This window comes from Macaca nemestrina, chromosome 3, assembly GCF_043159975.1.
Source record: "Macaca nemestrina isolate mMacNem1 chromosome 3, mMacNem.hap1, whole genome shotgun sequence".
In the NCBI taxonomy this organism is placed as follows: Eukaryota; Metazoa; Chordata; class Mammalia; order Primates; family Cercopithecidae; genus Macaca; species Macaca nemestrina.
The window spans coordinates 3,949,202-3,975,038 of NC_092127.1; the positions used below are offsets into that span (position 1 = coordinate 3,949,202).

Genomic DNA, 25,837 nt, shown 5'->3' on the forward strand with positions numbered 1-25,837 from the left:
GGAACACAGGTCCCTCTGTTCAGTGTTTAAAATGTGACTGAAGGCCCGACAGTGCTGGGAGATCCGGTGTTCAGTGGGGCGGGCTCCACTTGGGCGGGTGAAAGAGCCTCTTTCCCCAGGAGGTTTTCTGCCCCTCGGTGCCCCAGGGGCCTCTGCACACAGCCTGCCTGTCAGGGGCCCTGCCTGTTCTGCGGGCTCGGAGGCTGCTCACTGCTGGTCCTGAGTGCGTTGGCTTGGCCAGTTCTCTCCAGCAGCACAAGCCTGGCTGGTTCTAGGTGGGGGGTGGCCCTGGACAGGGTCACCCTACCCGGACTTGGATGCACAGCCTTGTTTTTAAATGAGACAGGGTTGACCTTCAATAGGCTCATGGGTGATCAGGATGAGTCCTTGGATATCCTGAGGCTTGTTACGCACCAGGCACCGCGTTACCTGCTCCGTGTTTTATTTAATCCCTTCGGGAGTCTTTGAGTGAGGTGTTACTCCCATTTTACAGATACGGACGCTGAGACCCGCAGGGAATGCCTGGTCCCACAGCACCCAGCAGCAGAGCTAGGACTTGTGTGCCAAGGCCTGTGTCTCTCACCACCACCAGGCATGGTCTCCTCCGGAATGCACAGGCCGGCACCTACAGCCCTGGGCATCTCTGCCCTCCCTTCCGGGCCGCACAGACCGGCGCCCACAGCCCTGGGCATCTCTGCCCTCCCTTCCGGGCCGCACGGGCCGTGCCAAGCCGCATGGAGCTCCCGGGAGTCCCCTGTGGCCAGTTTGCCTGTGCACCTGGTGGAAAGGAAGAAAAGCCAGCCTGATCCTGAGGGTGCCTGGACATACCCTTAGCACTCCCCAGATGGGGATGAGCTTTGCAGCATTAAAAAATGGTTAAGGAGGGGAAATATTTTGAACCAAAGAACTAAATGTTAGCTTGTCATTATAGATGCAGAACCTCTTGGAGCTGTGCATTTGGTTGGCTGTGTTCTCCCTTCTAATAGCTCTTTTGTCTTGGGTCAGCAGTTAAGAGGCAGTAAGGTGCAGATGACTGGTGTGGACCGTTCTCTGGGTCCTGCATGAGTTAAGCGGCCATATGTGACTGCACATGTTAATGTACCTCCTGTGGGTGCCCCCAGGATCACTGCAGTCCCCCCACACCGGCTCTACCCCCACCTCCTCTTCCAGAAGTCAGTGAGTGATATTCCAAAGGTGCCACATGAATCCACTCTGGTGTTTAATTCATTCCCGAATGTCCCAGCAGATCGTGGTGGGCTGCCTAAGCTGGTGGCCAGAGAGGCGGCTCCCTGTGTGAGCAGCGTGGTGGGCTGACGTTGACAGAGTGCTTAGGAGGACAGAAACAGCTTTTCGTTTTTGAGGGACAAGACTTAGGCCTTCTGCTCCCAATCTCTAATCTGTGTGTGAGGCCGCGCGCGCCTCACCTGCAGCCTCACCTGGGGCCCGGGGACGTCTGCATGGGGCACGTGCCTCATCGTACTGTCATCACAGCTCGCGCCTTTGAGCCGCGTTCTCTCTACGTGGTGAGACCAGGGGCATTGGCCGTGTTTTCCTCGGTGGATTTTTGTGTTTTATAAGTTGTCTATTTTGATAATGTATTATTTTTATAATTGTAGAAGAAATGAATAGCGTATTTCAAAGCAAAAAGTTACTGATAAGAGAATACACTGACTTGGCATTTGGTCAATGATTAACAGTGAAGATTTAAAACAAATTCAGAACCCAATTCCCACTCCAAACCTCCACTATGTGTGCCCAAACTACCTACTGGACGTCTCCGCTTGGCGTGCTACAGTCAGCATCCCCAAAAGTGAACTCGTCAGAATCTCTCCAGTTCCCTCTCTCAGCACCACCCGCCGCTGGCCATCCACAGAGTCGCCCGTCAGTCCTCACTCCCTCTCTCTCACATCCCTTGCGATGGTCATCTCCTCCAGGAAGCCTTGGCACCCTCCAGCCACCTGACAGGGGAGTCAGGTGGTCCTGCTCACCCCTCACAGCCTTTTCCAGCTTGCCTGCCAGGCTCAATGCTCCTTGAGGCACAGACAGAAACACCCCTGCTGTTTGAATCCCAGCCTTCGGCACAGACCTTGGCACAGAGTGAGTGCTTGATACTCCATCCACGATTGATAAGCTAACTTGGGCACCTACTTCCCCCCAAGCATCTACAATTGTGTTAAAAGCAACACCTGGGCTGGGCGCAGTAGCTCATGCCTGTAATCCCAGCACTTTGGGAGGCTGAGATGGGTGGATCACCTGAGGTCAGGAGTTTGAGACCAGCCTGGCCAATATGGTGAAACCTCATCTTTACTAAAAATACAAAAATTAGCCAGGCATCGTGGCATATGCCTGTAATCCCAGCTACTCAGTGGGGGGCTGTGGCAGAAGAATTGCTTGAACCCAGGAGGTGGAGGTTGCGGTGAGCTGAGATTGCACCATTGCACTCCAGCCTGGACATCACAGCGAGACTTCGTCTTCAAAAAAAAAAAAAGCAACACCTAACCATGTAGCGTGGCTGCTTTTTAGAGAACGAGCTGTTGCCATGAGAATGACGGCTAATGCTGCTAAGGAACATACAGCGTCCAGAGAAGCAACAAAAAGGCACAGCAGCCCAGAGCTATTAGCACAGGAGCAAAATTTTAAAGAGCTGAAGAATCCCTGACGTCACTGTACTACAGGATGACAGAAGGGCTGCTGAGAACAGATAGATCTGTTACACAATGCTTACTTTTTACGAAATTTATTTTATTTATTTATTATTATTATTTTTTGAGACGGAGTCTTGCTCTGTCGCCCAGGCTGGAGTGCAGTGGCCGGATCTCAGCTTACTACAAGCTCCGCCTCCCGGGTTCCCGCCATTCTCCTGCCTCAGCCTCCCGAGTAGCTGGGACTACAGGCGCCGCCACCTCACCCAGCTAGTTGTTTGTATTTTTTAGTAGAGACGGGGTTTCACTGTGTTAGCTGGGATGGTCTTGATGTCCTGACCTCGAGATCTGCCCGTCTCGGCCTCCCAAAGTACGAAATTTATTTTTAGGATTATATGTTTAAAATTCTCTGTAAAACAATAAATTATCCCTGAAATTTCAGATCATTTATAATACAAATGGTTCATACTTCATAATTTTTGAGCAATATATGCCTGGTATCTAGCTAGGTACTTTTCACAGATTTTCAATAATTATTTTATCTACCCAGCTTCTTATAAAAGAGGAAGCTGAGGGCCAGAGGGGTTGGGACATTCCTAGGGTTGCACAGCTGGTGGCAGAGCGAGGGTGGAAACCCAACGTCAGACTCCAGAGCAGCACACCTCATGATGAGGCCACACTACCGCCCCGAAAAAGCGTTGGTGACTGTTCTGGAAGTGGAAACATCACCAGCCCGTATTCAAACTAGAATATCCTGCGAACAACACACCAGGCTGAGAATACGTATTTCTCTGTAAAACCTTATGTTATAAAGTAATTAGCAAATCTGTGTTAATTTTCTCAGGCATTTTTATCATCAGATTTTCAAAGAGAATCTAAGATTAAAACTCCACTTAGAAATAGAGCATGAAAACTCTATAGCAAACAAGGGACTGACTTCTCCCAAGACAGCATTCTTTTTAGAGTGAGGCCCCCAGTTCATGGAGAGCTTTTGGACATTTCCCCCTTCTTGACCTGACAGCAGGTGAGTGAGTGCGTGTCTGTGCAGGTGTGATCTGTGATCGAGGTTTCCGAGGTCAGGCCACAGGCCACAGACACTTGCTATTCCCTCCTACACGAGCAGAATAGGCTTATCAAGGTAGATAATCTTGCATTTCACTTTCTGAAACTTGAAATCTCACATATTACATCACTTTATTTATATATGGAGAAAAGCTGACCTGTCAAAATACTTTGCCCTGTCCATGTGTGAGCAGCAAATTCCATTTGTGTCAGTGAACTTTTTCGAGGCGTATCCAACTGCTGGAAGAAAAATAAAATCAGGGACAAATTTCATTTTTTTCAAATGTTTTTCAAAATTAAAGTTACAGTAAACAGAGAACCCACCCGGAACGTGTGGGTTGTGCTGGGCCTCGACAGCTGTTCCAGGGTAGCGGTTCTTTCTCGAAGACGTGATCGTTCTATACCGTCAGGCACGGCACTCGACACACGGTTTTGTAGATGCCTTCCTCTATACTAAATGAAGGATAATATGTTCTTGTTTAAAATAAATGCAATCCTTAAAAACACAAAAGAAGACTTCTACATGCTCAATCACTCACTCATTTATTTGGAAACTTTTAGTTAGACATTACTAAGGATCAGGTCTCCTAAGGATAAACACCTGTAGAAATATATTTTGATTATGTAACTGCACTATTAAACCTGATAAAATGATAGTGTCATAATAGGGAAAGAGAGATACAAAACCTTAATAGAAATGTAATTCTGCATTTGTAAAGTAGCAGGCTTTTTAATGTGATGTTTGCCTTTTTTTTTTTCCTGAGACGGAGTCTCGCTCTGTCACCCAGGCTGGAGTGCAATGGCGTGATCTCGGCTCACTGCAACCTCCGCTTCCTGGGTTCAAGCGATCCTCCTACCTCAGCCTCCTGAGTAGCTGGGATTACAGGTGCATGCCACCACGTCTGGGTAATTTTTTTGCATTTTCAGTAGAGATGAGGTTTCACTCTGTTGGCCAGGCTGGTCTCGAACTCTTGCCCTCATGATTCACCCACCTTGGCTTCCCAAAGTGCTGGGATTACAGGCGTGAGCCACTGCGTCCAGCCACCTTTTGTAAAATTATGTTATTCTAAGGTTAAACACGAACACTTTGCAACTCCTGCCTTCTGGGAATGGGTTCCAGTGCTGGGCTCAAGGTGGCACAGGGCACACAGGAGGAAACCTCGCCCCAGGCAGGGTTTTCCTCTCACTATGTCTTTATGTTCCTACAACAGGGGTCCTTCTGTGTTGTATAAAATGAATAGAGACAAGTTACTTGTGTGAGAGTGGAGGGAGGGGTGGCTGTAAACCTGGGGGCTGCCTGGCTCTGCATACGGACAGCAGCACACTCCCCGAGGCCTGTGCGACTGCCTGGCTGAGGGGAGCTTCACCGCAGAAGGTATCACCCTCCACTGCAACAGACGTGGCAGAGGTTAGCTGTAAACGTGAGACCTGATAAAAACACCACGGTCATCACTGACTGAGTTCATAATTTCACATCAGGAATTATTTAACACCTCTGAGTTCATTTGGTCCTTCTAACAATTCTTTAGAGGTAAGAATCATTAATCCCCTTTTATAGAGAACACTAAGGCTCAGGGAGATTAAAGTGACTTGTACCAAGTCATAGAAGAGAGTTTCTGTGGCAGGATCCACGCGGACCTGCCTGTCTCCTGACCAAATCTCATGCTCTCTTCTTTGCTCCACCATCCTGTCAGAGGTTTCCTTGACACCTGGAATTTCTGATTTAGTTTAAGACATGCTTCTATTTCACAAAACGGTGAATTAAGCCTCTCACTCCCTGTAAATTCTCACAAGCCATTCATTTACTTTCTGGAAACAGATTATGAAGGCATTTGAAAATAGCCACTCAGATCTTATGTTACTAGTTTCACTTGGAAGTGCCAAGGTTGTTTTTGTTTGTTTTCCAATATAGAACCTAAATGGTCCAGTGAAATACAATGAAATCTGTCTTACAGACACAAGGCGGCATCCAGGAACTGCCGTATTCTGCTCCCTGGTCTCCACGCCTATCGGGGGGAACCTGCTCCGTGATGTCTGAACCAGTGGCGAAACCATGTGGTCCACGCCAGTCGGCCTGCAACACAGCATCATGTCACTGACACCCAGGTACATGGATAACTGGCAAGTGACAGGAAATCTGCCAACAGCTGTGATGCTGATGCTTCTGTGCGATGGGCACACAAGAGGTCTTTCATTTCTGCTATTTGTGGTATTATCCTGGTGCTCCCCAGGGAACTTATAGCACTCTGATAACTGGGGGAAAACGTTATCTCGATACAAGTGGAAGACAGAGGATGGAGGGGAGAAGATGCAGAGCTGGTGTGTGTGGGGGTCAGAGGGAAAGTGAGGCTGGCAGGTGAGAATTCAGGCAGGTGAGAAGCCGGGGGACACAGGTGAGGCAGCATCACCAAAGGGGGAGGGCACTGGCCCCTCTGAAGCCACGGCTTCCCTCGTATGTGTAGAGCACAGCTATGCACACAGAAAAACAGGCTGTCTGTGGGACTACAATTCCATGTGTAGGGAGAGCAATTGGGAAGAATGGTCTAAAAGGGCTCCTCAGGGTGGCAATAATAAAAAGAAAGCTGAAAAATCACCAGCTCACAGGGAGGGAGGGGTCAGAACACAGAGGGACTGGCACAATCGGAGGCATCTGAATGTATCTCAGTAGGAAACATACAGGGTTTCTATTTGATGAAGGTGTGATGGGGGACCCAGGTAGGCTGGGGCAGGAGGAGAAAGCCTGCCATGTGCTGCTGACTGGCACCGTGTGCTGCTGGCTGGCACCGGGTGCTGTTGACTGGCACCGGGTGCTGCTGACTGGCATGGGGGGAAGCGAAGCAGAGGAGGGAGAGGGATCTCGAAGGAATCAGCACAGCAGACACAACACAGCTGGAAACATCAGTCCCAAACTGTGAAAGAAACAGTCACCAATTAAAAAGCTGAAAGGGGCTTTACGACTGCATCTGGAAAAAGTCCGGGTGCCAGGTAAGTGTTGGCAGCCGCCCATTCCTGAGCCCAGCTCCCGATAACCACTCCCCTGCAGGCCGGGGGTCCAGTGGGTGGTCCCTAAAGCCTGGGAGACTGTGGGTGTGTCCGGGTGGGCCTCTTCCTGGCAGGGATGATCTCTGGCAGGCTTAGCCTGTTTCCTGTCTCAGATTTGGGATGGTATGAGTCCCAACCATATAAAGGTTTGTGGTGGGGAATAAATAAGATCATAAATGTAATTCATTTACCTGGTGCTGATAACAAAGAAAGCGATCAATAAACATTAGCTGTTATTATCAATGTAAGTACTGGCTGATACTGGTAAGTGAGCTGGAGGGCAAGAGACAAACACCTTTCTAATGAGGCCATGACGGGATGTGCATCCCTGAGATCAAAAGCTTTACTGAAACTCCCACATAGAAAGGCATCCTTAAACATAATCCGATAGGGACACAGTCCTTTTATTTTTATAGCATTTTATATACATTATTTTATTTAAACCTCCCCTTAAAAAGTATTAATTATGTAATTGAAAGGCATTAGCTAATTATTCATTTCACAGACGAGTCCACTGAAATCCACCCAAGGTCACCCCACCATCACACAGGCGAAATGAGCTGTGTGATGTCCTGACCTTGTGTCCTAGTATACAGCTAAGCAGACCACTGGAGTCAGCAGAATGTTAAATACTCAATGAACTCATTAGAACAGCGTCTATGTAAAACTAGATAGAGGATGATTTGTCCGGGATGATCCATGAACCCTAACTGGCAAGTGTCTAGGTCCTGCATGACCTTTAGTTTACTACGAGAGAAACGAGACTCACAGTTTTGTTCCCCGAAGAACTTCGTCACTATAGATGTTGGGGGTTTTGAGTCTCTGAGAATCTGAAGCAAGAGAAGGCAGCCTCCAGGGCACGGGTGTCTGCTTTGCAGAAGGCGGTAATCCATGAGTGTCTGAGGCCCGTCCCAGTCTGTGCCGTGCGCAGGAGGGAGCACCTGCCCCTCCACCCGAGGCTTTGTCCTCCTTCTCATTCCTGGGAAGGAAATCCTGTGAGCTACTCAGCTGCAAGTGCTGGGATAACAGGGAACGCACCTGTCTGTGCTCAGCTGAGCACTGACTGTCTAGAACAGTCTGGCACCTAGAACACACTCCTAAGCACTGGCTGAATGAATGAAAAGACCCATCATTTCCATTTCTGTTTCAAAGAAGAATCATCCACAGGAAGAGAGCTAAGGTTTTCACTGTTAGTAATCAAACAGCCAAGCCCACAAGATTCAGAATTTCAGGACTATATTCCCCTTCCCCATCTCTCCCAACCAAATACACGATAGTAACTGTCGTGTGGTTGGTACTGAAGGGTCTGTTTCTGCGTTTCCAGACGTGCTCAGGCACATCCGAAGCCTGGAATTCAGTGGGACCTTCGTGATCTCATGCCCCCTGCAATCTTCAGTGCTCCAGTGTTTGCAGCCCAGGGAAGAGGCTGGGTAACTACTACTGATTCTGATACGTACTGTGTTCTGTCGGCGAAATAGGTAGGTCTCCGCTGAAGCGGTTTTGCGTGAATTGTCATGACGCCATTCATGTCACTATAAAAACTGTTGGAGAAGCGATGAATCTGAGAACAGTAAAAAAAAAAAAAAAAAAAAAAAAAAATTACAAACGCCCAGTGCTGTTCCAATGACTGACGCTTGTCCGAAACCAGCAGGAAACACACAGCACACTCACCAGCTAACTGGAGGAAAAACGAATAAAGCGGAGATATTTTATAAAGATGTGGGCTGAGACATTAACAACGAACTGGTTAATTCCCCGACAGCAGGGACGTTCAGCACACCTGGCCAAAAGTGGCCAGAAGTGAGGGAGAGGTTCCTGCACCCGGAGAGGGTAGCTGCACGGGGTAGAAACGCCACCAGCCCAGGGTGACCTGGCAGGGAGGCAGCAGGGAGGCAGCAGGGAGGCTGCAGGGAAGCAGAGCTGTGCTTCAGTCTCCCCCCAAGCTCTGAGATCCCAGAGGCTGGAGGGCAAGGAGCCCCGGTGTGGTCAACGTGTATCAGCCTCTGGTAACTCCAGGGTGAGGAAGGCAGAGAGAGAACTGGGAGCAGCACAGGCTGGGCATCACGGCTCCTGGCTAGCCTGCTTGCCCGGACCTCTCCTCTCCTCCCCTCCATACTTGCCTGGGTTCTCTTCCCAGAAGCAGTGAGATGGCCTGGGCCCTGGAAAGCTTCCGTCTGAATCCCAGCTCTGACTGCTTCCTGATTTGTAATTCTCGAAAGCTTACTTTGTTCTTAGGCTTTAATGGCCTCATCTTTACATTGGGGAAAAATCATACGTACTTCACAGAGCTATTGTGAGAATTAAATGAGATGACAGAAAGCGTGAGCTAAGGGCTAAGTAATTCTCAACTCCCTCTTCAGTCCCACAACATGACCAACTAGGATTTAAAATCATTTACCTAGATGACAGGTTGACAGGTGCAGCAAACCACCATGGCACATGTATACCTGTATAACAAACCTGCACATTCTGTACCTGTATCCCAGAACTTAAAGTAAAATTAAACATTTTTTTAAAGAATAATATTTAGATTCACAAGAACAGGATTTCTGGGACTGGAATTCTGTTCTAGTTCATGAACAGATGTGGCCACCACAGTCATACGCAGAGGAATAACTTAAGAGCTTTCATAATTACCACTAGAACATCTTGAGTATTTCAAAACAGGCTCTATTTTTACTCTGTTAACTTTGCTGTTCACTTATTTTTTTAACACTTATCCAAACAGAGTAATTATAAAAACAAAACAGCTATTTTAAAAATGCCTCAGCTTCTAGAATTTCCGTATTTTCCACGTCTGTTTATTTTGCCTAATATTAAAAGGTTCATCCACTGCTCTTTTTGTGATATTCATGATGCCTGTTTTTTTAAAAGTGGGAAATACTGTATTGAACTTGGCAGAGCCGTTTAAAGAGACCAAAAAAATACAATAAGCAGGTAGCAATTCCGCAAGTTTCTTTAGAACAGAAAAGGCACAGAAGGCTTCTTGTAAAGCCCTCACACAAGAGAGTGAAACAAACCTCTGAGGCGCTCTGTTCTCCCCACTGCCCCCCGAAGCACGGATTCTGTTCAGGCCTGTGTCCTTCAGTCTCACAAAGACCCATGGTTTAGGTGCTCCTGTGCCAGGTGCAGTTTTGCTTTTGCTTTGAAGAGCCTCCCTTCCTTTCTCATTTTAACAAAACACACCTATCATTTAGGGCTTGGTTCATATCTTACCCTACGCTGTGAAAAGTATATTTTTCCTCTGACTCCCAGAGCACTTAGGATCCAAAACACATCTAATTATAAAATATATATAATCTGATTACAAAATATTACATCTAATTTTAGATTACACAAACATCTAATTATGAAGGACTATATATACTACCAATATATAATTAGCATCTGATTATAAAAGGTAACACTTATTGAACGCCCACTCTACACCACACACTATACGAAATGTTTTCTCTCCCTTAATTCTCACAGCTTCCTACCTCATAAATCAGGAAACTGAGGTTTTGAGACACAGGGACTGATTTAAAATCATGGAGTATTAAATAAAGACATCAAGCTCAGAACTAGTAGTCTATATATGCAAGCTTCACTCTGCTGTCAGCTCGACTGCCTCCCGTGTGAGGAGGTGTGCGTGTGTGTGTGTGGTGTGGTGTGTGTGGTGTGTGGGAGTGTGTTTGTGTGTGAAGGTGTGTGTGTATGTGGGGGGTGTGTGGGTGTGTGTGTGGGGTGTGTGTGGTGTGTGTAGGGGGGTGTACATGTGTGGTGTGTTGTGGGTTGTGTATGCATGTGGTGTATGTGTGTGGTGTGTGTATGGTGTGTATGTGGTATGTGTGCATCTATGGGGTGTGCATGGTGTGTGTGTGTGGTGTGTGTATCTATGTGTGTATTTGGTATGTGTTTGTATAGTGTGTGGTGTGTGTGGTGTATGGTGTGTGGTGTGTTTGTGTGGGGTGTGTGGTGTGTGTGTGCGGTGTGTGTGAGTGGTGTGTGTGGTGTATGTGTGTAGTGTGTGTGTATGTGGTGTTTGGTGTGTGGTGTGTGTGGTGTATGGTGTGTGGTGTGTTTGTGTGGGGGGTGTGTGGTGGAATGTGTACAGTGTGTATGAGTGGTGTGTGGTGTGTGTGTGCATGGCTGTGTGTAGTGTGTATGTGGTATGTGTTTGGTGTGTAGTGTGTGTGTGGTATGTTTGTGTGGGGTGTGTGTGTGGGAATGTGTGCAGTGTGTGGTCTGTCTAGTGTATGTGAGTGGTGTGTGTGGTGTGTGGTGTGTGGTGTATCTAGTGTGTGTGTGTGGTGTGGTGTGTGTGTGGTGTGTGGTGTGTCTAGTGTGTGTGTGGTGTGTGTGTGGTGTGTCTAGTGTGTGTGGTGTGGTGTGTGTGTGTATGGTGTGTCTAGTGTGTGTGTGAGTAGTGTGTGTGTGGTGTGTGTGGTGTGTGTGGTGTGTGTGTGGTGTGTGGTGTGTCTAGTGTGTGGTGTGTCAGGTGTGTGGCGTGGTGTGTGTGTGTATGGTGTGTCTAGTGTGTGTGGTGTCCAGTGTGTGTGGTGTGGTGTATGTGGTGTGTGGTGTGTCTAGTGTGTGTGTGTGAGTGGTGTGGTGTGTGTGTGGTGTGTGGTGTGTCTAGTGTGTGGGTATGGTGTGTGTGTGTGGTGTGTGATGTGTCTCGTGTGTGGGTGTGGTGTGTGTGAGTGGTGTGGTGTGTATGGCGTGTCTAGTGTGTGTGTGAGTGGTGTGGTGTGTATGTGGTGTGGTGTGTGGTGTGTCTAGTGTGTTAGTGGTGTGGGGTGTGTGTGTGGTGTGTGTGTGAGTGGCATGGTGTGTGTGGTGTGTCTAGTGTGTGTGTGTGAGTGGCGTGGTATGTGTAGTGTGTGTATGTGGTGTGTGGTGTATCTAGTGTGTGAGTGGTGTGGTGTGTATATGTGGTGTGTGGTGTGTGTGTGTGGTGTGTTTGAGTGGTGTGGTGTGTGTATGTGGTGTGTGGTGTGTCTAGTGTGTGTGTGTGTGAGTGGTGTGGTGTGTGTGTGTGTATGTGGTGTGTGGTGCGTCTAGTGTGTGTGTGAGTGGTGTGGTGTGTGTATGTGGTGTGTGGTGTGTCTAGTGTGTGTGTGTGTGAGTGGTGTGGTGTGTGTGTGTGTATGTGGTGTGTGGTGTGTCTAGTGTGTGTGTGAGTGGTGTGGTGTGTGTATGTGGTGTGTGGTGTGTCTAGTGTGTGTGTGTGTGAGTGGTGTGGTGTGGTGTGTGTATGTGGTGTGTGGTATGTCTAGTGTGTGTGTGAGTGGTGTGGTGTGTGGTGTGTCTAGTGTGTGTGTGAGTGGTGTGGTGTGTGTATGTGGTGTGTGGTGTGTCTAGTGTGTGTGTGAGTGGTGTGGTGTATGTGGTGTGTGGTGTGTCTAGTGTGTGTGTGAGTGGTGTGGTGTGTGTATGTGGTGTGTGGTGTGTCTAGTGTGTGTGTGTGTGAGTGGTGTGGTGTGGTGTGTGTATGTGGTGTGTGGTGTGTCTAGTGTGTGTGTGAGTGGTGTGGTGTGTGGTGTGTCTAGTGTGTGTGTGAGTGGTGTGGTGTGTGTATGTGGTGTGTGGTGTGTCTAGTGTGTGTGTGAGTGGTGTGGTGTATGTGGTGTGTGGTGTGTCTAGTGTGTGTGTGAGTGGTGTGGTGTGTGTATGTGGTGTGTGGTGTGTCTAGTGTGTGTGTGGTGTGTGTGAGTGGTGTGTGTGTGTGTGGTGTGGTGTGTCTAGTGTGTGTGTGTGTGAGTGGTGTGGTGTGTGTATGTGGTGTGGTGTGTGTTGCTTGGCATGGACTCCCTCCAGCTATACTAGATTCTGTGTAGCTCAGGACTAGGAATCCTGCCTTACCCGTGTTCCCTGCTCCCCCACACAAGGCAGGCAGCGGAAACAACCTCCTTGGCACCACGACAGGCCTCGCGTGAACAAGCGTGTCCTTTCCAGCCTCACCTGCGATCACATCTTTCAAGAAAAATGTATTAAGCGCTCAGTATGTGCTGGCCCCTGTGGGAGGAGCTCTCAGGTATTTCTATGATTTTATCCTCATGATAATCCCTTGGACAAGATAATAATCTCATTGTAAGCCAAGGACACTAAAGTTCAGAAAAGTTAAACACCACGTCCAGAAGAATACTCCTCACAGGCCTCTTGATTCCTAATCCCCGTTCTTGACACTATGCTGCAGTTCCCAGTTTCTTATCCCCTAAGCTCAGCCCAGTCACAGTCCCCAAACAGGCCCCATCTTTTATTCATCCCCGCCTTTGCTTGGCCTGAAATGGCCCACCCAGAGTTCTCTCCCACAAGAGCCTTGCTCATTCCTTCATGTTTCTGCTCAAATTTTACCTCCAGTGTAAAAGACCAATCCCCTCCTGTAATCAGAACAAATCACTCCTTGATTATTCTACAAGGTTTGTTTTTGCTTGTGTTTTTTTGTGCGACCCTCACAGAATGTATCGCACCCGACCCTGTGTCACGGCTTTTATATCACTAGGATTTACCTCTGTATCTCCTCAAAACGCCTTAACTACCACCAGTAAATGCTGAGTAAGCCCAATGTATACTCACCGATTCTTTCATCACTTTGGTGGAAGGAAGGGAGAACATTTATAATTTTCAAACTAGCTGGAAATGTTAGGGGGAAAGCATTTTTTATGTCCGAAAATATAGAAAACAGCTTCACATCTCAAAGCAGCGCCATGTGGTAATTCTGTTAAATTTCATGAAATAATCACGTTGCAAACAGACCTGAATATCATTGTTTTAAATAGAAACTGATGTTTATTTTCCATCAGCCTTATTTCCACCTTGCTGGTGGCCTGTGGAAGAACAGCTTGAGACCGCTCAGTGGTTGATCCTCCTCGTTCAGGGGCCTGAGCATTGGGAGTTGTAGAACAGGCTTCCCTGGCAGGCTGAGTGCTCCAGTCTGCAGTAGGGACTTGCTGAATAGGCACAGGGGGCACCTGCACCTTCAGAGCAGACTGCAGCCTCACCCTGAGCAGCAGTGCATGCAGGGGCTGGGTCTGCAGCCTCAGGCTGGGCGGCAGTGCACACAGGGGCTGGGTCTGCACCCTCAGGCTGGGCGGCAGTGCACATAGAGGCTGGGTGCGCAGCCTCAGGCTGGGCGGGGGTGCACTTGGGCTGGGTCCACAGCCTCAGGATGGGCGGCAGTGCACACAGGGGCTGGGTCCGCACCCTCAGGCTGGGTGGCAGTGCACACAGAGGCTGGGTCCGCAGCCTCAGGCTGGGCAGCGGTGTACTTGGCCTGGGTCCGCAGCCTCAGGCTGGGGGGTGGTGTACTTGGGCTGGGTCTGCAGCCTCAGGCTGGGGGGCGGTGTACTTGGGCTGGGTCCGCAGCCTCAGGCTGGGGGGCGGTGTACTTGGGCTGGGTCTGCAGCCTCAGGCGGGGGCAGTGCTCAGCAGGCACTGGGGTAGTCCGTTCCCCTGAAACTCCCCCTTGGCCACAGCGGCACCAGCAGCAGGCTGCTCTTCCCTCTCAATCTCTTCAGGGTCTCTGCAGAAGCAGAGGTCGGGCGTGGACTCCCATGGGTGTTCCTGGGGGATGGTGTCACACATGCCCAGAACTCCCTGCGCCAGCAGCCACCTCTTCAGGCCCACTGAGCGAGCTCCCTTGTTGCACGGGATGGCGACTTCCACACAGCGCAGAGGAGAATCTGCGTTCCACAGAGCAACGGGAGGTGGGTTAGCACAAGACGCCTGAGAGCCGGTGATCGCCCGGGGATCAGTGGCCACCAGCAGACGTGTTTCCCGGAAGGTGGCCTGGATCTGGTGAGAGAAGGTTCCAGGAGAGAAGCGGCCAGCAGCTGGAGTGGCCCCAGTGGCAGCACAGCCCACCGGCCACTGTTCCTGGAGCACGACAGGGACCTCAGCAGGGTTCAACAGCAACAATGGCACGAGCTGCCAGCAGCAGCTTCTCCCAGGTCCCTTCAGATTTCTGACAGAGATGCCACCACTGTTCCTTTTGTGGATATACTGCTCCATCTGGAAGCCAAGGGTGGTGCCACCTGCGTGGGCTCCTACTGCAAGGAACTTGAGGACAGCCTCGTCCTTCATGGGCAGGACGTCAAGGGCTCCAGGCTTCGTGACACTGTGAAGGTTTCCCTTTAAGTCACCATGGAAAGCCTGCATGGACCCCTCTGCAGGCAGCATGGCAAGCAGCCCCAAATATCTCAATACTACAGCTTACTAGAACGGCACTCCTGACAAACTGAGGCGAGAGACGCACAGATTGAAAGCGAGAGGGAGAAGGGTGTGAAAGCACCGACCTGGGGCGGGTTCAGACGAGAAGCCAGGGAGATGCTGTGAGCCTCGGAGCTTCCGGACGGGGAGCCACTGGCTCCATCAGCGTGAGTGTGTGGAATGAGGACATGTGGACATCTGTTTCCAGCTACTTTCAATTTTTCTCTCTGTTTTTCCCCTTCTGTATCAAAAGAAGAATCAATATGATAAGAAACATCAGATTATCTAATACAAATACTTAAAATTCACTCTTAAAAGAGAATATTTGTTCTTGAGCTACCACGAGTCCATGCTATGGCCACTATGCACGTTACTACAGAGGGCAGAGACCCGTATGGGGCAACTGGCTGCTGTAACTGTGGTTGCAGTGGCATGAGAAGTGGATTACACAGTGGGCAATAAAGATTCTCAGCACATCACAAAGCCCAACTAATTCCTTAAATACTGGAAAAAGAACAGGATTTAGGTTAACATGATTATTGCCTTATTGTACAAATTGATTAATAAAACTAGTCATTAATGTCCATCACCGATTTTTGTTTTGTTCAATGTTATGTTTAGAGAATATTTTATATGTTGAAGTAAGATAACTAAAGGATTATTCATTTAGCTATGTTTACATTTTACATTACAGATGTCATGAACAATTAAAAACATATCTCTTATTAGTAGAAATTAGGTAAATTATTTTTACTATAACAAAAAACGTGACTTCAAGCCTTGTTCTTGTGTATTTCTGTATGTTTTCCAGACGCGTATGCATTGTTATTTTTTGGGGGGAGATGGTCTCGCATTTTTGCCCAGGATGGAATGCAGTGGCACGATTATAGCTTACTTTTAATATTGAATTCCTGAGCTCAAGGGGTCCTCCCAGCTCAGCCTCCTGAGTAGCTGGGCCTACAGGCACTTGCCACCATGCCTGGCTAACTTTTTATTTGTATTTTTTGAAGAGACAGGGTCTTGCTATGTTGCCCAAAATGAGCTGGCCTTGAATCTCTGGGTTCAAGTAATTCTCCTGCCTTGGTCTCCCAAAGTTCTGAGTCACCATGCCTGCTCTGCATTCTTTTTTTTTTTTTTTTGAGATGAGTTTCATTCTTGTTGCCCAGGCTGGAGTGCAATGGCACAATCTTGGCTCACTGCAACCTCCAACTCCTGGGTTCAAGCAATTCTACTGCCTCAGCCTCCTGAGTAGCTGGGATTACAGGCACGTGCCACCATGCCAGGCTAATTTTTGTATTTTTAGTAGAAATAGAATTTCATCATGTTGGCGAGGCTGGTCTTGAACTCCTGACCTCAGGTGATCTACCTGCCTCGGCCTCCCAAAGTGCTGAGATTACAGGCGTGAGCCACTGCACCCAATCAGCCCTGCATTATTTTTCATAACACAAAAAACAATAGCGTCCTTTTTGAAGGGACTAAGGAGCACTCGTGAGTAAAGTCAGAACGTCCACTTTTCTTCTCACTGACCATGTTCTAGGTATGGCTCCTGGGGAGCAGAACCCAGGGCTGAGGAACAGGGACTTTTTCTTTTCATTAAGCCAATTCTGCACGTAAGTACCTGTGAGTGTAGTTTCCCAGTGCTTTCTAATCAGCTCTTCCAAAAGTTCTACCATATTTGTCCAGACGTGATCAAACACTTCCGCCATCACGGCATCTTTGACACACTCATGAGGCGAAACAGGAGGAAGTCCGAGTTTGCGCCTTTTCCTACCAGGCTGAGCTGGTTTTTGTTCAAGACATTCATCATCACTAAGAATAAAAACCCACTCCAATTACTAAAATATCAAGGCTTAGAGTTAAAATAATTCTATCTACACACATTCACGTATGTACATTTATACATATATTAATAAACATTCTTCGTTAAACAGCATTGTTCTTTTTCAACATACACATATTTTGTCAATTACACATGAATAAAACTGGGTGGGGGGAACAAAACAAGAAACGAAGTCTTGGTTTCACTGATCTTTCTCTTTTTCTAGTCTCTTCATTTATTTCGGCTCGGAGCTTTGTTATTTCCTTCCTTCTACTAAGTTTGGGCTTAGTTTGTTCTTTTTCTCATTCCTTCAAGTATAAAGTTAGGTTGTTTATTTCAGATATTTCTTTTTTCTTAATGTAGGCATTTATTGCCATAGGCTTCCCTCTTAGAGCTGCTTCTACTGTATCCCGTAAGTTTGGTTTTAATATGTTGTGTTTCCATTTTAATTTGTCTCATTATGTTTTTGATTTCCCTTTTGATTTCTTCTTTGACCTACTGCCTGGTTGTTGAGGAGCGGGTTGTTTAGTTTACATATATTTGGGAGTTTTCTAGTTTCCTTCCTGTTACTGACTTTCAGTTTCGTACCACTGAGATCAGAGAAGATGCTTCTTAAATTTGTTAAGACTGGTATTATCAGTGTTACTTTTTAATGTGCTAATTTTCAATCATGGGGCAAATTTTTATCATGTAATAGTTGTAGTTTTTGATTAAGAACAAAATATGAATTTAGTGCAGAGGCAGGGACTCTCCTTAGGCCCTTTTGGGCAGCCAGGGATGGGGAATCCGGAGTCCCCAGCACCAGGACCGCGAGGAGCCGTGTCTTCTTTTACAAGGGCGCTGTACACCCTCTTCACTGCTCCCGCACAGGCGCTGCCTGCTGGGAATCCAAAAGCTCTGGGAGTGCATTACTCTCAAAAGAACAGAAATCTTCTGGGTGAGTAAAAAATACACAAAACACTTAATGACCATACGATAACAATAATGTCAAATAAATCAATATTATTTTAAGAGGCCAATGTCAAATAAGATTCTATTTACTCCTCTTTTCTGTCAAAAGCGAAATACTCTTCAATCTTTCCATCCACATGGTAAACCTCTTCTTCCAGGGATGAACATGCCGTTAGGTCAGCAACCCCCGTCCCATCAGGGCCTGGCAGGGCAGAGGCTGAGAGCGCTGCTGGGACTATCTGAGAGCCAGAAATGCACAACCTATGGGGAAAAAACAGATTCCACATGGGAGTTTACAGGACACCAAGAACGCAATGCTTAAATGATCATGGCGGATCTTTAACTTATCTTTAAAGTACAGAATCCCCCCCAAAACGATTGAATATTACATTGGACAAAACTCATGTCCTTAAAAACACTTTAATACAGGCATCATTAAAAATCATAAGGGCTTCTTAAAAGCCTAAATTATTCTACGAGTTTGTACCCTCTTTGGTTGCAGTGAAAGGACTGCATTGTGTCACAGCACACCAGATACGTGTGAATGGCATAGAGTCATCAAAATCCTCTAGTGAACAGAAATGACAGGACAGAGCTTCATTTCTCCTGCTGCCACTGCCTGGAGGCTTGTAATCCATCCCAGTGAGGCAGTTTCCATCCTGCACCCAGTCCACCTTTCGCAGCGTCTTTGGAACAAACGTGGAAGGTAACCACCACGTGTGAGCATGTGTGTTCCACATATACATACATTACACATCTCTCTATAGACACACACATACGCCTATCATCAATTCAGAATCAAGAGCTTCTTACAAAAACTGTTCTCTGTATCTGCCTTTCATCAGAATCTAAATTTCCAAACTAGGTGGAGCCCAGGCTTGTAGATGAGATAAACATTAAAAAGTATAACTAAAATACAGCTAACAATACTTCTTGAGAGTCACTCATGTGAACATACTCTCTGATGTTGCTGCTGCGTCCGCAGGCACTGAGCGGGGGTCTGTGGGCCGTGGAGGCAGCAGTGCTGCCCTGGAGATGCTGGACGCCTTCGTCAGTGGGCAGGGTCAGCTGTCCTCCTAACACTCTGCAAGGTCAAAGAGAAGCTAGTAACATTTTTGATCAGACAAAGGGAAAAGGTTTGGGGATTTTAAAAGTAGGAAACAATGATTTTGAAGGCATGTGTATGATACGAAGCGTGTATGGGTACGTGGGAAGCATCACGCATCATAGAAGAAGCGTGACTTTGAGAGTTTAGGCCAGATTGTTCTTCCACTGGCTCAGTCTCAGGCAAGGTTCTCAGGCTAATTTCATTTGTTTGTCTTTCACTTGCAAAACAGGATAATAATGGTTACCTTGCAGGGTTGATGAACGGCTTAGAGATCATATATGACAGACTTAGGTGTCTAAGGCAACACGGGGCACATAGAAGCTCTCCATAGATACTAACTAATGCACAGTTAAACACAAACATAACAAGAAGAAAAACATATAAATATGCACACTTGGTTATGTACCTGGCAATCTTTTCTTTTCCCACCTTCCCTCCATTTCTATCAATAATGTAAGATAGCAGTGACAACAGTAAGACTGAGCTCCCAAATTTTTGGTGAGTGACCATCCCCAGAAAAGTGAATTTCCACAACTAGTATCTAGTGGACATATCATACTCTTTAGGGCAGGTGACTTATCAGGATTGAAAAGAAAAAAAAAAGAAAAACTCTAGTTTGGTCAAGATTTCTGTAAAAGTTATCTCGTGAATGTAACCAGAAAATCCAGCCACATTTACATGAGTGTTCTAATTGATTCTCCCCAGATAGAATCTAGAGGAACTCAGGTAACTTTGCTAAACTGTCCTCCAGTACATTGGCTGAGTGACCGAAAGAAAAGCTTGCCTTCTTACCCCATCCATATTCTCCATCTTTGATATAAAAAGTAACACACACTCCTCCCTACGTAAGGAATGGGTGAGATGGGAAGACCCATCTATCCAGCCATTCCGCACATCATCACTGCCCGCCCTCGCTGTGTTCTGTGGTGAAGACAGACACGTGCTGCTCACACACAGTGAATGTGAAGGTAAGAGGTGGCCTCCACCGTTCTTGCATTCATTGTATGTGTAATGCCCTTCTCAGGATGAGCCGAATTTGCTTCTTGCAAATTAAAAGGCACTTGGGTACTGGAATGTCTCAGTATTTCCTCAGACACCGTAAGAAGACAATGATCTCTCAGTGAAGGACCGTACTCTGCATCCATATTCCGACTGGGCAGGTGCTTTCAGACCAAATGTATTGATCATATCGAGGCAGGCCAGGGGTGGGCGCTTCGAAAACCCACCCCAGAGAACTTCCACCACCAAGGTCCCACCTCAGATGGAGGGATCTTCTTGTCCACTCCCCGCATTCGGCCAGCAGACTCTGGGTCTGAGGGTTCACTTTCTCCTCAAATAACATTTCCTCCACCTCCCAGAGTAACCGCTGCACTGTCTGTGCACTGGCTTCGTCAAACTCCTAAACAGAAATGCACATTTAGTTACGACCCTAAAAGTTACAGAAATGCGGGCTTCTGGATCAATGCTACTTATACATTTACCGTAACCCACCATGTAGGAGGGCACATGACATGGTAAAAAGGAGGTGGCTCTGCAGTCAGACACACCCGTGCTCCAGCTGTTACCTTTCACAGAAATGCCATCTCACGCTGAGCCTCAAATTCTCTTACTGTTAAACAGAGAAAACTTCTACCACGGGAGTGATGAGACTCGAGAATTTGCATAGATACAGGTATAGGTGGAGGTGTTCACACTGCCATAGACATCAGCGTCGACACACAGACACACCCACAGCTGCATGTCCACACACACAGACACGCCTACATCTGTATGTCTGCACACATACAGACACGCCCACATCTATGTCTGCACAGACACGCCCACATCTGCATGTCTGCACAGACACGCCCACATCTGTATGTCTGCACAGACACGCCCACATCTGTATGTCTACACAGACACGCCCACATCTGTATGTCTGTGCACACACAGACACGCCCACATCTGTATGTCTGCACAGACACGCCCACATCTGTATGTCTGCGCACACACAGACACGCCCACATCTGCATGTCTGCACAGACATGCCCACATCTGTATGTCTGCGCAGACATGCCCACATCTGTATGTCTGCGCACACAGACACGCCCACATCTGTATGTCTGCACAGACATGCCCACATCTGTATGTCTGCACACATGCCCACATCTGTATGTCTGCGCATACATGCAGCCACGTGTCCCTCACAGAGCCTGACACACCTAAGCACACCTGCAAAATACAAGATTTTTTTTTCTTCTGGTGATACCACAGAAAAGAAAATTACTTTTGTAGAAAAGGCCATTAACCTCCTTCAATGAATGAACTGGGAAAATTTTTTTAAAAATCCTCAGTTATCCTAAGAAGTGTGGTCATTAGGGTGAGGCCCAAGTATTAATTTTTCCTCTGGCCTTAGGAGATTCTTACACTTGGCTGCAGTGAATCAGAGATGAGAAAACCTCTCAGCCTTCCTAGACGGTCTCATTTGGGAGGCAACTCTCCTGAAACTCTCAGAGCCAAGGCAGGATCCCCGCCACATGGTTTTCTAGGAGCGCCAGAATTTTCACAGTCCCCAGGGCAAAGAGTGTATTCAGTCACACGTGTCCCCAGATGGTCAGTCCAGGTTGATTTTCATAGAATGCTATTTGTTATTTTCTGCATTAGCTCCTCTCTCAAATTGATAATAAACCAGATTCCCAGATTACAGGGGAGTTGAATTATTTCTTTTAAAATACAAAGAAAAGGAAAACTAATAATAATATTTATCTCCCAGGAGGAGACTGGGTGGCTGGGGCATGGGAGAGGGCTCACTTTCATTTCTCTATCTTTTGCATTCCGTTGCTTTTGCAAATATTTCCCATCGAAAAGTAAATACATTCTTAAAAATTAAAATGAAAAGCAATTATAGGGTCTGGAGTATTTTTAATTCTATAAATGGAAGTTATACGGATTTCCCTGGTAATTCCATTAAATGTTATACTAAAAGAATCCTAGAACTTGGACAGAGTAAAGCAGTGGCGTTCAGCCTTCTACCAAGGAAGCCGGGCTTGAGCGGCGGCGGTGAGTGGGCATAAGGCTGGGGAAGGAGGCAGCTGCCCCTAAGTAAGGGAGCTGCCTGCGTGTAAAGTCCTCCTAGCAGTGCTGAGCTGAGTCCCTTCCAGACTCCCTCCGCTGCCCGCTCCCCTGAGAATCTCGGCTGTACAGCTGCGGACAGAAGCGGATTCACGTGTGCGGTGGGAGTGGGGAACCGCTTTTAAAGAAAGCAAAGAGGCCGGGCGCGGTGGCTCACACCAGTAATCCCAACACCTTTGGAGTCTGAGGCGGGCGGATCACGAGGTCAGGAGTTCGAAACCAGCCTGGCCAATATGGTGAAATACCATCTCTACTAAAAATACAAAAAGTAGCTGGGCGTGGTGGTGCGCCCTGTAATCCCAGCTACAGGGGAGGCTGAGACAGGGTAATTGCCCGGACCTCGTAGGCGGAGGTTGCAGTGAGCCGAGATTGCGGCACTGCACTCCAGCTTGGGGGACAGAGCAAGACTCTGTCTTAAAAAAAAGAAAGAGAGAGGGGGAGAGAGAGAGAGAAGGGGGGGAGGGGGGGGAGAGAGAGAGAAGGGGGGGAGAGAGAGAGAAGGGGGGAGAGAGAGAGAAGGCGGGGAGAGGGGGGGGGGAGAGAGAGAGAAGGGGGGGAGAGAGAGAGAAGGGGGGGAGAGAGAGAGAGAAAGAGAAAGAAAAAAAACCCACCAGCATAAACGAGGTAAAAGAGAACACCCAAGGTGCTGCAGCCAGGTGGGCCTCACAAAAGGAGGGCTGTGTCCCGGGATCCTCAGAGACCCCTGGAGGGAGGAGGAGGGAGGAGACTGTGGAGCCACCGAGTTCCTGAGCAAGCTGGAGCCGTGGAAGCAGCGCTCACCCAGCCAGAATCCCAGGCTCACACAGGCAAAAGCGGTTCAGAGGCAACAGCTCCCCCAGGGATAGGAGGCGACGGTGAAATATCCCACTGGGAATCCTGGCGGGGAGTTCTCTAATCACAGTGGGCTGTCACAGCTTTCATTTTTCCAACATTGTTTTCCTCTTCAAGTCCTGAATTTCCGGCCATGGATACCACCAAGAAGGCACCGGGAGCACACACCGGGAGAGCCGGCTGCAGGGTGGAAACGAGAACACTGCGGGCGCTGAGACGGGGCCAGGAGGTCATGAGGGAGTTTCACTTTTCTCCACAGTTCCTGATCTATTACTTTCACATGTAACATGTACATGCTTTAACATGTATGTATGCAATAGGTCATGCTTTTATAATTGGTAAAAAAAAAAAAAAAATTTGAATATAAGGAAGCAATTCTTCACTATACACTGTAATTACAAGATTATCCAGAATATTCTGAGACATACGTCATCTCTCCAGGAATAAATGGAGCCCCTCTCCGTGGACGAGCCGGTGGTGGAGCTCTGCGTGGCCGACCCAGACCAAGAGGTGTGGGCTCCCGTGGGTGTGCGGCTTCCGCTGGAGGAAAAGGACGATTCGCTGCAGGAATGAACACGGGCAAAAAAATCACATTTGCTGGAAGGGCTTGGACGGCTAAGTGGCTTCACTTCTCTGAGCCTGCTTCCTCTTTCACTAAATAAATTTATTAATTTCACAGTATACTAATTTTGAAATATTTTTACAGTGTGGTGTTTACACTAGGTTAAAAATAAAACTGCATCTCACTTTTAGAAGTTCATGGCCAGTCACTAATTTCCTTTCCCACATTTGTTACGGGCATTTTGTGATTCTGTAATCTGAAGCAATGAACAAGGTGAATTCTTACCAGGCATATTTATCAATGGCTTTCTGCACATTTCTTGTAAAATGTGTAGGTAAAGGATCTTTGCTTCTCACAGTATAACTGTGCCTTCTAGGTCCTTCTGACAGTCCTCTTCTGGAAATAAAAGAAAACATGAAAACTCTCCCTAATGTAATAATATAGTTTTATTCATTAAGACTTTTAAAATTTCCTTTTTGTATAAAGTTGCTCCCCTTCTTCTGCCACATCCCTCCAAACTCACCTGTGCATAAGCGTGCGCATGCACACACACACACACACACCCCACACATCCTCAAGAAACTGAGACTTAGGACCTTATCATTTTTATTTTTCTTAAAGTCAAGGTTGCCATTAACCTACATGCACCTTTATGTGAACTGAAGACAACATCAACTTTTTGTGACTTAGCCAGAGAAGTAAAAGTTGCCCCAAACAGTTCGCACTATTTCAGGGATGTCAGGTCCCAGCTGTCCCTTGACCAGGCCCCTTATACTTACAAAACTCAACCAGCCCTCCAGTAAAAAATCATTAATCCCATATTAAGAAGCATCAAATTCTTTAGACTCACTTAGAAGCCACACAGACATCTAACTCGCTTTAATTTAGCATTGCTGTTTGTGGGTATAATGAGTTTTCAAGAGTTAGAAAACATTAAAATTTAATGAAGAACTAAAACAGAAGAAATATCTAGATGTTAAATACACTATTAAGCCTAACTGGTGTAGCACAGTTCCTGTTAATCATTGAAATGTCCTTTCAATGAACCACTTAAAACATTTACTTCCTCTATAGTCAAAATATCTTCCTGATGTTTAATAATCAACAACTTCTGTTTTTCAATACAAATCTTATTTTTCTTTATAAATAAAACACATATTAACATAAAATACGGTAGTGAATTAGGAAAAACTTCAACTTTCAGTATTTCTAATAAGGACACCACGGTAGCATGCATTTTTAAAAAGTTTGCTTTTGCTTCCAATTATAAGGCTACCTAATTGACCTCAGCTCACTGCAACCTCCGCCTCCTGGGTTCAAGCAATTCTCCTGTCTCAGCCTCCTGAGTAGCTGGGATTACACGCGCCTGCCACCACACCCAGCTAATTTTTGTATTTTTAGTAGAGACAGGGTTTCACCATGTTAGCCAAACTGGTCTTGAAATCCTAACCTCAAGTGATCTGCCCACCTCAGCCTCCCAAAGTGCTGGGATTACAGGCGTGAGCCACCATACCCAGCCAACAAAGGGAATTTTTAAAACAAATTAATTACCATGTACAGATTAGCAAGAACATCTACCTTCCACAGATATGTCTCGTGCAAGAGAGAATAATAGAATTATATGATTTTTTTTTTTTTTTTTTTTTTTGAGACGGAGTCTTGCTCTGTCACCCAGGCTGGAGTACAGTGGCGCAGTCTCAGCTCACTGCAAGCTCCACCTCCCAGGTTCACGCCATTCTCCTGCCTCAATCTCCCAAGTAGCTGGGACTACAGGCGCCTGCCACCACGCCTGGCTAATATTTGTATTTTTAGTAGAGACGGGGTTTCACTGTGTTAGCGAGGATGGTCTCGATCTCTTGACCTCGTGATCCACCCGCCTCAGCCTCCCAAAGTGCTGGGATTACAGGCGTGAGCCACTGCGCCCAGCCGAATTATATGATTTTTTTTTTTCTTCTCTTTGTTGCTTATGTATCTTACGGACAACCAGGTAACTCCGAGGACAAAGGTGTTAAAGGGCCCCAGAGAAAAGAATGAAGGACATGCTTTAGGCTGACAAACTGCTTTACCTTTAGCTCTCTTCAGTTGCTTTCAAGCCATTAATTATTTCTTGTTTACGTGTGACTCAATAACTTTTTACGTAAATATACAAATACTAATGACAGAAAATAACAACTAAAAATTACATCAAATAGATTTGTTTTGAACACTAAAAAAAACATACTGGTATATGAGTTAATATATGACTGAGAAATAATTTAAAAACCCAGCACAATGAATTAACTAAAACATTGTTCTTTTATGATACATATCTACAGAATAATAATAGGGGGTTCAAATTTGCTCTGCCACTGAGGCTTCAAGCAAGTTACTTTTCCTCTCCTGAATTCAGTGTCCACATCTGTAGATAAAGTATATGAAGTGTCTAATCAGTGCTAGATAAATCAGGTTTACCTGCTCACTGCTATTATTATGTTATTATTATTATTTGATACAGGGTCTTGCTCTGCTCCACAGGC

General features: G+C 46.9%; 1 protein-coding gene, 1 long non-coding RNA gene and 1 pseudogene across 8 annotated transcripts in view; 1 reads left to right on the plus strand and 2 right to left on the minus strand.

Moving 5' to 3' along the window:
- The window catches only part of LOC105466555 (family with sequence similarity 149 member A), a 65,326-nt gene that overhangs the window by 2,520 nt on the left and 36,969 nt on the right, over positions 1-25,837 (minus strand). For 2 of the 6 annotated variants that reach the window (XM_024788117.2, XM_024788119.2), the window contains exons 2-13: positions 23,607-23,717; positions 23,188-23,320; positions 20,074-20,216; positions 18,668-18,793; positions 17,800-17,970; positions 16,558-16,748; positions 15,026-15,180; positions 8,204-8,307; positions 7,516-7,725; positions 5,658-5,778; positions 4,029-4,157; positions 3,863-3,941 (exon numbers count right to left, since the gene is read on the minus strand). In XM_024788117.2, the coding sequence (XP_024643885.2) occupies positions 3,863-3,941; positions 4,029-4,157; positions 5,658-5,778; positions 7,516-7,725; positions 8,204-8,307; positions 15,026-15,180; positions 16,558-16,748; positions 17,800-17,970; positions 18,668-18,793; positions 20,074-20,216; positions 23,188-23,320; positions 23,607-23,717 (1,673 nt within the window). Of the gene's footprint in view, positions 1-2,815; positions 3,052-3,862; positions 3,945-4,028; positions 4,158-5,657; positions 5,779-7,515; positions 7,726-8,203; positions 8,308-15,025; positions 15,181-16,557; positions 16,749-17,799; positions 17,971-18,667; positions 18,794-20,073; positions 20,217-23,187; positions 23,321-23,606; positions 23,718-25,837 lie in introns of those variants that run through there. The other 4 variants (XM_011715507.2, XM_024788118.2, XM_071092718.1 and 1 more) reach the window with 3 other exon arrangements.
- On the minus strand, positions 8,326-14,909 carry LOC139362115 (small ribosomal subunit protein uS2-like; annotated as a pseudogene).
- Positions 12,627-23,440, plus strand: LOC139362260 (uncharacterized). 2 transcript variants are annotated; one of them, XR_011620725.1, is made up of 3 exons: positions 12,627-12,765; positions 22,877-23,064; positions 23,162-23,440. It is a non-coding gene; the product is annotated as an uncharacterized lncRNA (long non-coding RNA). The 2 variants fall into 2 exon arrangements; XR_011620724.1 differs by having other exon boundaries at positions 22,877-23,440.